This window comes from Ahaetulla prasina, chromosome 2 (assembly GCF_028640845.1).
Source record: "Ahaetulla prasina isolate Xishuangbanna chromosome 2, ASM2864084v1, whole genome shotgun sequence".
In the NCBI taxonomy this organism is placed as follows: domain Eukaryota; kingdom Metazoa; phylum Chordata; class Lepidosauria; order Squamata; family Colubridae; genus Ahaetulla; species Ahaetulla prasina.
The window spans coordinates 15891978-15904821 of NC_080540.1; the positions used below are offsets into that span (position 1 = coordinate 15891978).

At 41.7% G+C, this 12844-nt stretch overlaps 1 protein-coding gene across 1 annotated transcript in view; it reads left to right on the forward strand.

Moving 5' to 3' along the window:
* The window catches only part of LOC131190809 (sperm acrosome membrane-associated protein 4-like), a 31408-nt gene extending 19967 nt beyond the window's left edge, over positions 1 to 11441 (forward strand). Inside the window, exons 2-3 of the mRNA XM_058168230.1 lie at positions 6013 to 6126; positions 8554 to 11441. Coding sequence (XP_058024213.1) covers positions 6013 to 6126; positions 8554 to 8765 — 326 coding nt within the window. The 3' untranslated portion in view covers positions 8766 to 11441. The remainder of the gene's footprint in view (positions 1 to 6012; positions 6127 to 8553) is intronic.
* The last annotated feature ends 1403 nt before the right edge of the window (positions 11442 to 12844 follow it).

Consider the following 12844-nt stretch of genomic DNA (forward strand, 5'->3'; position numbering starts at 1 on the left):
CACAGATAAACCTCCAAGTGCTTTAAGGACCCTCTAAAACAGGGGTGTCCAAACTTGGCCCCTTGAAGAGTGATGGACTTCAACTCCCAGAATTCCCCAGCCAGCATGAGCTATAAATATGAGCAAGTTGCTGGCTGGGGAATTCTGGGAGTTGAAGTCCACCACTCTTCAAAGGGCCAAGTTTGGACATCCCTGCTCTAAAAGGATGCAAATGTCCAGCTGCCTGCAAGAAATATAAATCCTTCCATTCCCCGCCATCTAGCCAGAGCTGAAGAAGCTTCTTGGATGAGAAGCGAAACGTCTTCAAAGAAAAACAAGGAACTCCAGTTGCCTCCTGAAAAAGCACCTTTGGGACAACCAGGACCTGGATAACAGAGAATCTCTACAGAATTTTGTCCACCCATAGTTCAGTAGCTGTTAAACTGAGGATAATAATCAACTTACCATGTTATTAACAAGGGGGTAATTTGGACAAAACATGAGGGTAATGAGGTAATGTAATTGCTTGTTTGTGAGTCAAGGATCTTATTTGTCACTTTGGCTGCCAAGATAGTGGTGTAAAAAAAACCAGGTCTAAATTTTTTGGGCGGGGATAATGGCATTACCTGAGCCTGGGGAAAGGGATAATCAAACAGTTTAAGAATCACTGCTGTAATGCTTGGATTGCCTTTAGCTAAATGGTAAGAGATGCTGGGAAAAAATATCTAGCTTGTATATCGTACAAGCAGCCCTTGATTTATAGCCTTTGTTTAGTGATTGTGTAAAGTTACAACAGCACTGGGGGAAATAAACAAGTAATAATAATAACAGAGTTGGAAGAGACCTTGGAGGCCTTCTAGTCCAACCCCCTGCCCAGGCAGGAAACCCTACACCACTTCAGACAAATGGTTATCCAACATCTTAAAAATTTCCAGTGTTGGAGCATTCACAACTTCTCCAGGGAACTTGTTCCACTGGTTAATTGTTCTAACTGTCGGAAAAAAACTTTTTAGTTCTAAGTTGCTTGTCTCCTTGCTTAGTTTCCACCCATTGCTTCTTGTTCTGCCCTCAGGTGCTTTGGAGAATAGCTTGACTCCCTCTTCTTTGTGGCAGCCCCTGAGATATTGGAACACTGCTATCATGTCTCCCCTAGTCCTTCTTTTCATTAAACTAGGCATATCGAGTTTCTGCAACCGTTCTTCATATGTTTTAGCCTCCAGTCCCCTAATCATCTTTGTTGCTCTTCTCTGCACTCTTTCTAGAGTCTCAATATCTTTTTTACATCGTGGGGACCAAAACTGAATACAATATTCCAAGTGTGGTCTGACCAAGGCATTATAAAGTGGCTAACAACTATCTTTACATTTACAACTGTCTCAGCAATCAGCATCTCCTTTGGTTACATGATCAAACTTTGGGCACTTGGCCAAACAGCAAGTATTTTCTAGGGTTACCGTGGCCTGCAGTCTTGTGATCACTTATTTCCCAGCCAGCTTAACAGAATAACAGAAGAGTTGGAAGGGACTCTCTTCTAGTCCAAACCCCTGCTCAGGCAGGAAACCCTATAACGCTGCTATAACAGTAACAGAGTTGGAAAGGACCTTGGAGGTCATCTAGTCCAACCCCCTGCTCACGCAGGAGACCTGTACTAGGGATTCAAACCGCCGACCTTTCCGATTGACAAACTCAGTGTCTTAGCCACTGAGCCGCCTAGTCAGGCTAACAAACTCGATTTCATTGAGGGCCATGTCAGGGTTGTGTTTGATCTTGGAGGGGGTGGCGGGGGAGGCATGGCCACCTCGACATCACTCATGTCGGGGGTTGCCAGTAGCGGCCCGAGTGTTCTGCCAGCAAAAACAGGCTCCTGAACTCTGTTTTCGGCTGCAACAGCCTCTTGTAAGCCTCTGCCAGCAAAAACGGAGGTCGGGAGGGTTGCACTAGCAGCAGCACCACAAGCCAGTCCTTCGCTGTTTCCAGGGTGGCCCCATGGGCCAGATGCAGTCCAAGGGCCTTGAGTTTGACACCCCTGCCCTATCCCATTTCAGACAAATGGCTGTCCAACCTCTTCTTAAAAACATCCAGTGATGGAGCACCCACAACTTCTAGAGGCAAGCTGTTCCACTGATTCATTGTTCTAACTGTCAGGAAAATTTCTCCTGGGGAAGTCACATTCGCTTAATGATTCACTTAATGACTGTAGTGATTCACTTAACAACCAAGGTGTGAAAAGTATCGTAAAATAGGGCAGGACTTCCCTTAACAACGGCTTTGCTTAATAGAATAGAATAGAATAGAATAGAATAGAATAGAATAGAATAGAATAGAATAGAATAGAATTTTTTATTGGCCAAGTGTGATTGGACACACAAGGAATTTGTCTTGGTGCATATGCTCTCAGTGTACATAAAAGAAAAGATACGTTCATCAACATTTACAACACAATTGTTGGTCAATATATCAATATAAATCATAAGGATTGCCAGCAACAAAGTTACAGTCATACAGTCATAAGTGGAAAGAGATTGGTGATGGGAACGATGAGAAGATTAATAGTAGTGCAGATTCAGTAAATAGTTTGACAGTGTTGAGGGAATTAATTGTTTAGCAGAGTGATGGCCTTCGGGGAAAAACCGTTCTTGTGTCTAGTTGTTCCGGTGTGCAGTGCTCTATAGCGTCGTTTTGAGGGTAGGAGTTGAAACAGTTTATGTCCTGGATGTGAGGGATCTGTAAATATTTTCAGGGCCCTCTTCTTGATTCATGCAGTATACAGGTCCTCAATGGAAGGCAGGTTGGTAGCAATTATTTTTTTTAAGCAATGGAAATTCTGGTTCCAGCTGTGGTCATAAGTTGAGGACTACCTGCATTTGAGAACCCATGTGCATGAATCAAGCACATACAATTAGCCCACAACGAAGCGGAGTCTTTTCACTACAAGATGGACAGCAAATAAATGAAATAAATAAGTAAAACCTCATCTTGCCAATTCCAGCTTCTCTGCTCTTTGACGACATTGTTCCTGTCCTCTTATTCCTGCCACCAACATCATTTCACACACACACCCCGACAATTAACACTCATACAATTGTTCCCAAGGAGATAAATAAATCTCGTTTGTGAGCCGTCAGGGTTTTCACTGGAACCCTTTGTTTGACGGTAGCCATTTTTTCCCGCGTGCAGTTAAATCAGGGGTGGGGTTCTACTTAACTTTACTACTGGTTCGCAACGGGGCTGTGCCGGGGTGAAACGCTCTCGGTTCGGACCGGATTGCCCGATCTGGTAGTGATGGTTGCGGGTGGTTCGGAGAACCAGTAGCAAAAATCCGTGCCCCCCACCATGCCCAGCTGAGCCGTATGATCATCAGAGGCTTTTTTTTTTACTTTTAAAAGCATTTTTTCTTTGGCTGAAAAAATGCTTTTAGTAAAAAGGCTCTGTCGATCAGGCAACTCAGCTGGGATCATCAGAGGCTTTTAAAAGCATTTTTTCTATAACCTCTTTGGCTGAAAAAAAAATGCTTTTAAAAGGCTCCTCTGGTGATCCCAGCTGAGTTGCCTGATCATCAAAGGCTTTTTTTTTAAGGCAAAAAAAATGCTTTTAAAAGAAAAGAAAAGCCTCTGTCGATCAGGCAACTCAGCTGGGATCGTCAGAGGCTTTTAAAAGCATTTTTTTTACAACCTCTTTGGCTGAAAAAAAAATGCTTTTAAAAGGCTCCTCTGGTGACCCCAGCTGAGTTGCCTGATCATCAAAAGCTTTTTTTTTTAAAGGCAAAAAAAATGCTTTTAAAAGAAAAGATTGTCAGAGGAGCCTTTTAAAAGCATTTTTTTACAACCTCTTCGGCCAAAGAGGTTGTAGAAAAAATGCTTTTAAAAGTAAAAAAAAAAAAAGTTGGCCACACCCATCCAGTCACATTACACCCCCGCCCACCAACCCATGCCCACAGAACCGGTAGTAACAAATTTTACATTTCAGCAGTGGGCTGTGCGTGTGCGAAGCGAGAAGCATGCACAGAAGCTTTCTGATGACGTCAGGGTCGGTGGGCAGAACCTCCTCCAGTTTTACTACCGGTTTTACAGAACCAGTCCGAACCGGGGGCAACCCACCACTGAGTTAAATCCTAGCTCAACAGAGGACCAGTGAAGACAGGACTATGATTTTGAAACGCTGTTGCATTTCCTGCTACGTCACTTTCTAATCCCAGTTTGCAAGGGAAATAAGTGGTGTATTTTTGGATTATCTGTGTGCTATGTTATTAAATGCAACCACAAAAAGTAATTGCTATATATGGGGGAAGAGCCAAATGGGGAATTTCTGAGAGTGCTTGGTACCCTGATTACATTTCAGTTTTCAAGATAACGTCTAGCCAAAATGTTACTACTTAATGGCTGTAATATAAAACAGGTAGTCCCAGATTTACAACATTCCATTTAGTGACTGTTCAAAGTTACAGCAACACGTGAAAAAGTGTCTTATGACAACTTACGACCATTCAGACACTCGGCAACTGATTCATATTGATGAGAATTGCAGTGTCCTGGGGTCATGTGATCACCTTTTGTAACCGTCTGACATTTGTTAAGTAAGTTCTGCCGCACTGTATGACTAAGAGCCACGGTGGCGCAGTGGTTAGAGTGCAGTACTGCAGGCTACTTCTGCTGAATGCCGGCTGACTGCAATTTGGCAGATCGAACCTCACCAGCCTCAAGGTTGACTCAGCCTTCAATCCTTCCGAGGTGGGGAAAATGAGGACCCAGATAGTTGGGAGCAATAGGCTGACTCTGTAAACCGCTTAGAGAGGGCTGTAAAAGCACTGTCAAGTGGTATGTAAGTCTTAGTGCTATTACTATTGCTATTTTCTTGCCAGAGTTGTTAAGTGAATCACTTCCATTGATAAGTTAGCAACTCGGTTGTTAAGTGAATCTGACTTCCCCATTGACTTTGCTTGTCAGAAGTGGGGACATAGCAATGGTCATAAATATGAACCTGTTGCCAAGTGTGTGAATTTTGATCATATGATCATAAGGATGATATAAAAGCCGTAACTGTGAAAAACGGTCATCTTTTTCAATGCCGTAGTAACTTTGAACGGTCACTAAACGAACGATTGTAAGTTGAGGACTTCATAGATACATAATGTCTACATCTGTCTCCTTAATTTGCCTTTTGGTGAAGGGTTGATTGGGAATGTGCAATTAGGTGTCAACCTTCTGAGGCAGTCCAGATAAGATACAAAACCAGAAGTACCAGTTCTACTTGATTGTAAGGTTCCCTTAATGAATCTTGCATGCCTGAAAGTACATCTCCCTATCCCCCCTCACTTTACAGCCTAAGAAACTAGGGAGGGTCCCTACTGAGATGTTTGCCATTTCCACATTCCTTCTGCAGGCTCAGTGGCTCAGTGGTGGGTTTCAAAAGTTTTTACTACCGGTTCTGTGGGTGTGGCTTGGTGGGCGTGGCTTGGTGGGCATGGCAGGGGAAGGATACTGCAAAATCCCCATTCCCACCCCACTCTGGGGCCAGCCAGAGGTGGTATTTGCCGGTTCTCCGAACTACTCAAAATTTCTCCTACCGGTTCTCCAGAACCTGTCAGAACCTGCTGGTTTTCACCCCTGTTTTAGTTGCCATATAAGTCAATGCTTGATTATTATTTTTTTTAAAAAGGTACAAGTATAGGTATGTCTTGCACACTCTAAGGTAAAGGTAAAGGTTTCTCTATCCAGTCATGTCTGAATCTAGGACCTTAGTGCTGATTTCCATTTCCATTTCTTGCCTGAGGGAACCACGGTTGTCTGAAGACAACTTCCATGGTTATGAGGCCAGCATGGCTATATGCCAAAGCCTCACGGAATGCCGAAGTGGTACCTATTAATCTACTCGCTTATAGGCAGGCAGGAGCACAATTCTAGCCTTAACTGTTATTTTTTAATTAGGGTGGCACCACAGTATTGAACACAGTATTGTGAATTCCAGCTTGAATTGATTTCATCTTCCTCCTTTTTAAAATAAAAATTTTAAAAAAACTTTTTCTTTGCATTTCAGGATCTGCTCTTCAATGTCTGCAGTGTAAATTCACCATTTTCAATCTATCCTGCCACACTTCGACTGTCACCTGTAAGAGTGGAGAAGTTTGTGCTGTCATCCAGGGAATTGCTGGTAAGAATTTTATTTTCTTGTTTAAAAAAAAATTCCTCCCTATCTTCACCTCGGTTGTTTCCCCCAGGAATTTTATCTGGCATAATTTTGTTTCTTGGAATAATACTTCTGAATATGTCCTCATATAGTAGAACCTATATGTAGTTATGCAGTTATGTAGTTATATGTAGTTAAGTCTAGGTAGTTGTGAAATAAGCCACCCTAGATTTCCAAATGAACTGTCAAGAGTTTGCTGCAGCAATCAAATCCAGAAAGCACACACAGGTAACTGATTCAGCAGGATTCATGAATTTCTCTTTGCATATATAATAGAACACATGAAATAAACATGCAATACCAATAACAGATTCTCCAATGTGGTAGCAGTTACAAGCAAACACAGGCAGAGGAGAGAACAGTTTCAGTTTCAGTTCAGCAGACAGACTAGTTTTTGCTCAGAGCAGCAGACTCAGAGCTCAGCACAGCATGCATAAGTTTCGGTTTCCAAACAGCCCTCATTGGCTGACGCAGTTGCTAGGCCTATTCATTGGCTGGCCTTGTCGCTATGCCCTATTCCAGATCATGAATATTCAGACATGAACAACAGTCAATGCATTCAAAATGCTTGTCCATCTGTTCAACCATCTTTGGTCTGTTTAAGACCAACAGCCACCTAAGATTAGTCAAGGAGACGACCACTCGGGTTTGAGTATTTTAGACTCAAGTGGTGTGGATTTGTAACATTTAACAATATCTTCTTCACACGCATCCCTCCCCCTTTGGAATATCCTCTTCCCCCAGAGGTGGGGCGGGCCCCCACTCTTCTGGCTTTTCAGAAGAGTATGAATGCAAGCCAGGGGTGAAATGCTCCCACTTCAGACCGGATTGCCCGATCCGGTAGTGATGGTGGTGGGTGGTTTGGAGAACCAGTAGCAAAAATCCCTGCCCCCCGGCCCCACCATGCCCAGCTGAGCCGTGCAATCATCAGAGTTTTTTTTTTTACTTTTAAAAGCATTTTTCTTCAGCTGAAAAAAATGCTTTTAAAAGTAAAAAAAAAAACCTCTGATGATCTCGCAGCTCAGCTGGGATCATCAGAGCCTTTTAAAAGCATTTTTTCTACAACCTCTTTGGCCGAAGAGGTTCTTTAAAAATGCTTTTAAAAGCCTCTGATGATCAGGCAACTCAGCTGGGATCCTTCTAATGTTGCTAATTTTAATGCTTTAACTTTTAACATCTAATGTTTTTCATATTTTTAAACCTTCTAATTCATTTATATTGCTGTTTTTAGACATTGCAAGCCAACCAAATTCACTTGATAGTAAGATTGGTGGCATATAATTTTTAATTTTTTATGATTTTAAGCAGTTCAGAGTAAGAAACACAGCCTATAAATTTTACAAATAAATAAAATAAAATAATAAAACAAAACAAATAAATAAATAAAAATAAAATAGAATAATAAAATAAAGTAAAATAAAACAAAAAATAATAATAAAATAATAATAATAAAATATAAGGTAAAGGTAAAGGTTCCCCTCGCACATATGTGCTAGTCGTTCTCGACTCTAGGGGGCGGTGCTCATCTCCATTTCAAAGCCGAAGAGCCAGTGCTGTCCAAAGACGTCTCCGTGGTCATGTGGCCGGCATGACTAAATGCCAAAAGTGCACGGAACACTGTTACCTTCTCAGCAAAGGTGGTTCCTATTTTTCTACTTGCATTTTTTATGTGCTTTGGAACTGCTAGGTTGGCAGAAGGTGGGACAAGTCACGGGAGCTCACCCCATTACGCGGCACTAGGGATTCGAACCAATGAACTGCCGACCTTTCGATCAACAAGCTCAGCATCTTAGCCACTAAGCCACCGTGTCCCTTCATAATAAAATATAAAATAAAATAAATAACAAAATAAAACAAAACATAATGAAATAAAATAATAATAAAATATAAAATAAAATAATGAATAAAATAAAATAATAAAATGAAATATGGTAAAGCAAAACAAAACAAAAAATAAAATATAATAAAATAATAATAATAAAATAAATTTAAATAAATTGAATAAAATAATAATAATAAAATAATAAATAATAAAATAAAATAATAATAAAAATGCATACCATCCAGAATCACTCTATCAGTATTGGGAAACAGCCAGGCAGGGAGGAGGGAGTCAAGTGGAAAACTAGATTTATGCTTTTGAAGACTATGCAGGGACTTAAGGCTAGTTCGCCGCTTGACCCCCTCCTCCCTCCCTAGCTATGACTTTGGAAGAGTGAGTGAGATGGGTGGTCTCTATCTTTGATATATCAAACAATCAACCAACTCAGCTCTGCTTTCTGCCCTATTTGTTTCCAACAATGCAAACAACAGGGTGTTGTATAGGTGGCAGGAAACACTATCCATACATACCTCTCACCCTATGTCTCTTTCTTTTGCTGTTCCACCTAGCTGGTCAGAATCTCATCAAGAAGAAGGACTGTGTCGCACAGGATAAATGCGACAAGAACAGTACCGAGAGCTATTTGGGCATCAAATACACCACCATCTACCACTGTTGCGAGGGCGATTTCTGCAATTCGGGGGCCACCTTGCCCTCTGCTCACATCTCTCTACCCATGCTTCTGGTCATCGGAAGCACCTGGCTCCTTCGCTTCCTCTAATCCTCTTTAACAGGAAGGAGAGAAAGCACCAACTCTAGAAGATGCCAAAAATTAAGCCTGCAATCCTTCTACTTTTTTTACCTGAAAGTAACGTCCATGGAACTCCAGTCACGTGCTTTTACAATTGTACTTTTATCCTACCAAGCACTGTATTAAATAGACACTCTCGCCTTTCCTTTTTATTCAAAAATGCATCTGTGGCTTAATGGAGCTGTGGCTCCTCTATTTTAAAGCATATGAATTAAGCTTTAGGAGTTGAAGCTGCCTTAATCTTTCTCCTCTTCTTCCTCCTCTTTTTTTCATTATCTTTTACCTTTTCCATTCCTTTTCCACTTATTTTCATCCTCTGCAAACTTCTCTTTAAAACAGAGTTGGAAAATTAGTGTCAGACCAACTGCAAGTCTAATAGTCCCATCTAGATGACGGTCAAGGAATACTAACACCCATGTCCCTTAGGCCTCTTTTAAGCTTCTTCACCCCTTGAGATTTAGAATAGAATAACAGAGTTGGAAGGGACCTTGGAGGTCTTCTAGTCCAACCCCCTGCTTAGGCAGGAAACCCTACAACACTTCAGACAAGTGGTTATCCAACCTCTTCTTAAAAACTTCCAGTGTTGGAGCATTCACAACTTCTGGTGGCAAGTTGTTCCACTGATTAATTAATTTTACACTGCCTTCCTCCTCCTGTACTAAAAACTTCTGCCTAACCTGCTTTGTATATTTTTATTATTTTTATTTTTACTCTCTCAGCCTGCAGGAGCAGTGTTGTGTTTCCTCTCCAACGGTCTTATTTCATAGGCTTTTTCCCCCGAATATGATCACCATATCGCCTTTTTCCTCAGCATGGGCGGGACCCCCTCGTTCTTCAGCCAGCGTTTCTCCTGATGATAGTGTCATGTCTATGAGGGAGATAAGGCAATGGAGGATGAGTTCCCTCAATCCAATTCCTTCTCCCCCCCCCACTCCCGCCCCACGCTTCCATCCCACCCCACATTCCCTTAAAGAAATATAATCTGTGGCATCCCTAGACAGATATTTGGCAGCTGAGCCACAGCAGCAGCAGAGAGAGAGAGAGAGAGAGGGGGGCGTGGAGGGAGGAGGGAGGTTTTCTGAGGCAAACAACCCACTGGATGGCTGGTGAAAATATGCCAAGGGCTGCTATTTTGGGCTAACCCTGAGCCAGTTAAGTTTTAAAGGCCACATACATAACATTCTGCAGAGGAGGGGCTGTGTTGCCTGCTCTGGCACACACCCCTTCAAGAAGGACATTGGGATTTAACCAGTGGTGGGATTCAGCCAGTTCGCACCACTTCGGGAGAACCGGTTGTTAACTTTCTGAACAGTTTGGCAAACTGGTTGTTGGAAGAAATCATTAGGGCAGAGAACCGGTTGTTAAATTACTTGAATCCCACCACTGGATTTAACCCTATATATGCCGACATTTTTGCCTTTGTCCCTGCCGGCAGTTTTCTTGCATCTGTATGCCTGCAACGTCACCCTTATTTTGCTGGATTCAGCAGGTCCTTTCAAGCACTTTTGCCTTATATAGATATAGATATAGATTTTATATATATAAAATATATTTACGAGATATGACATAATCTATAACAGGGGTCTCCAACCTTGGCAACTTTAAGCCTGGAGGACTTCAACTCCCAGGATGCCCCAGCCAGCAAAGCTGGCTGGGGCATTCTGGGAGTTGAAGTCCTCCAGGCTTAAAGTTGCCGAGGCTGGAGACCCCTGATCTATAATACTGGCAATCCTTGACTTACAACAGTTCATTTGGTGTCCGTTCAAAGTTACAAGGGCCCTGAAAAAAGTGACGTGCGGCCCGTTTTTCACACTTAACGACCGTTGCAGCATCCCCATGGTCACATGATTCCAACTCAAGACACATGGCAAATTGAACTCACGTTTATGACGGTTGCAATGCCCTCGAGTCAAGTCATCGCCTTTGGTGACCTTCTGACGAGCAAAATCCACAGGGAAGCCAGGTTCCCTTAACGACTTTGCTACTAACTTTAACAATGACAGTTGATTCACTTAACAACTGTGGTAAGAAAGGTCGTAAAATGGGCAAAACTCACTTAACAGCTATCTCGCTTAGCAACCGAAATTGTGGGCTCAGTTGTGATCGTAAGTCAAGGGCTACCTGTATTTGCGTCCTGGAATTACCTGGAGGACAGATAAACCGTCTGCTTTTGCCTTCGTTTTTCCAGTGTTGAAAATTATTCCTATTTCCACATCAGTTTGCCAGTTTTTTTTTAAAGTCAACATTTGTATACCTTTGCTCTGAATATATGGGTTTGCATACACACTTTCTCCAGTACAATACAAGTTTTTTTAAAAAAACATACACATAAGTAACAAGTTTTGTTTTGTTTTTAGAACGCAATACATTTTTACACATACATTCCCCACATGTTTACATCTTTGGGGTTTTGTTGTTGTTGTTCTGCTTTTTTGAGATGTGAAAACAACCATTGAATTTTAGATACCGGCATAAGATAGACACTCCATTCTCTGTTTTGGAAGTCCAGGTTCATTCAATGTGCTTCAGAACGCAAGCTGAACAGATTTCTTCTCATAATAGTTTGTACTCAATAAATGATGAGCTAATTAAATCTCTGAAAACTGGTACAGTTTTCTTCCTGCTTTTCGTTCTCAAAAGGACAACTTCATTAATCAAACGAAGCATTGTACAAACCCTGCTGTTTCCCAGTTTTGACAGAGTGCTCAGAGGTGGAACTGGGAAAATGCTTTCTGGTCGTTTTTCCCCAAACAAGAAATCTCATTAAGAGGTTTCAGGAAGTTGCATAGAAGTCCTTGGATCCAAAAAACGCTAAAAGTTTGGGGGAGTTTTTCCTTTGTGTTCCAAACACTCGTTCAGCTGTCACGAAAGCCTCTTTAAGCCCCATCGTTTGTTTTCCTCCTCAGTGAGAATATATCAAATTAAAAAAGTAAAGGATATGTTGTTCTATGAAAATTTTATTTAATGGAGTATTAAGATGAGATCTTCTTTAAAAAGGGGGGGGGGCTTAGCAAACAGAAGGCAATAGAGAGTAATTAGAGATTGTCTCAACCTTGGCAACTTTAAGACTTGTGGACTTCAACTCCCAGCATCCCTCAGCCAGCAAAGCTGGCTGAGGAATGCTGGGAGTTGAAGCCCACGAGTCTTCAAGTTGCCAAGGTTGGAGACCCCTGATCTATAATACTGGCAATCCTTGACTTACAACAGTTCATTTGGTGTCCGTTCAAAGTTACAAGGGCCCTGAAAAAAGTGACGTGCGGCCCGTTTTTCACACTTAACGACCGTTGCAGCATCCCCATGGTCACATGATTCCAACTCAAGACACATGGCAAACTGAACTCACGTTTATGACGGTCGCAATGCCCTCGAGTCAAGTCATCGCCTTTGGTGACCTTCTGACGAGCAAAATCCACAGGGAAGCCAGGTTTCCTTAACGACTTTGCTACTAACTTTAACAATGACAGTGATTCACTTAACAACTGTGGTAAGAAAGGTCGTAAAATGGGCAAAACTCACTTAACAACTGTCTCGCTTAGCAACCGAAATTGTGGGCTCAGTTGTGATCGTAAGTCAAGGGCTACCTGTATTTGCGTCCTGGAATTACCTGGAGGACAGATAAACCGTCTGCTTTTGCCTTCGTTTTTCCAGTGTTGAAAATTATTCCTATTTCCACATCAGTTTGCCAGTTTTTTTTTAAAGTCAACATTTGTATACCTTTGCTCTGAATATATGGGTTTGAATACACACTTTCTCCAGTACAATACAAGTTTTTTAAAAAAAACATACACATAAGTAACAAGTTTTGTTTTGTTTTTAGAACGCAATACATTTTTACACATACATTCCCCACATGTGTACATCTTTGGGGTTTTGTTGTTGTTGTTCTGCTTTTTTGAGATGTGAAAACAACCATTGAATTTTAGATACCGGCATAAGATAGACACTCCATTCTCTGTTTTGGAAGTCCAGGTTCATTCAATGTGCTTCAGAACGCAAGCTGAACAGATTTCTTCTCATAATAGTTTGTACTCAATAAATGATGAGCTAAT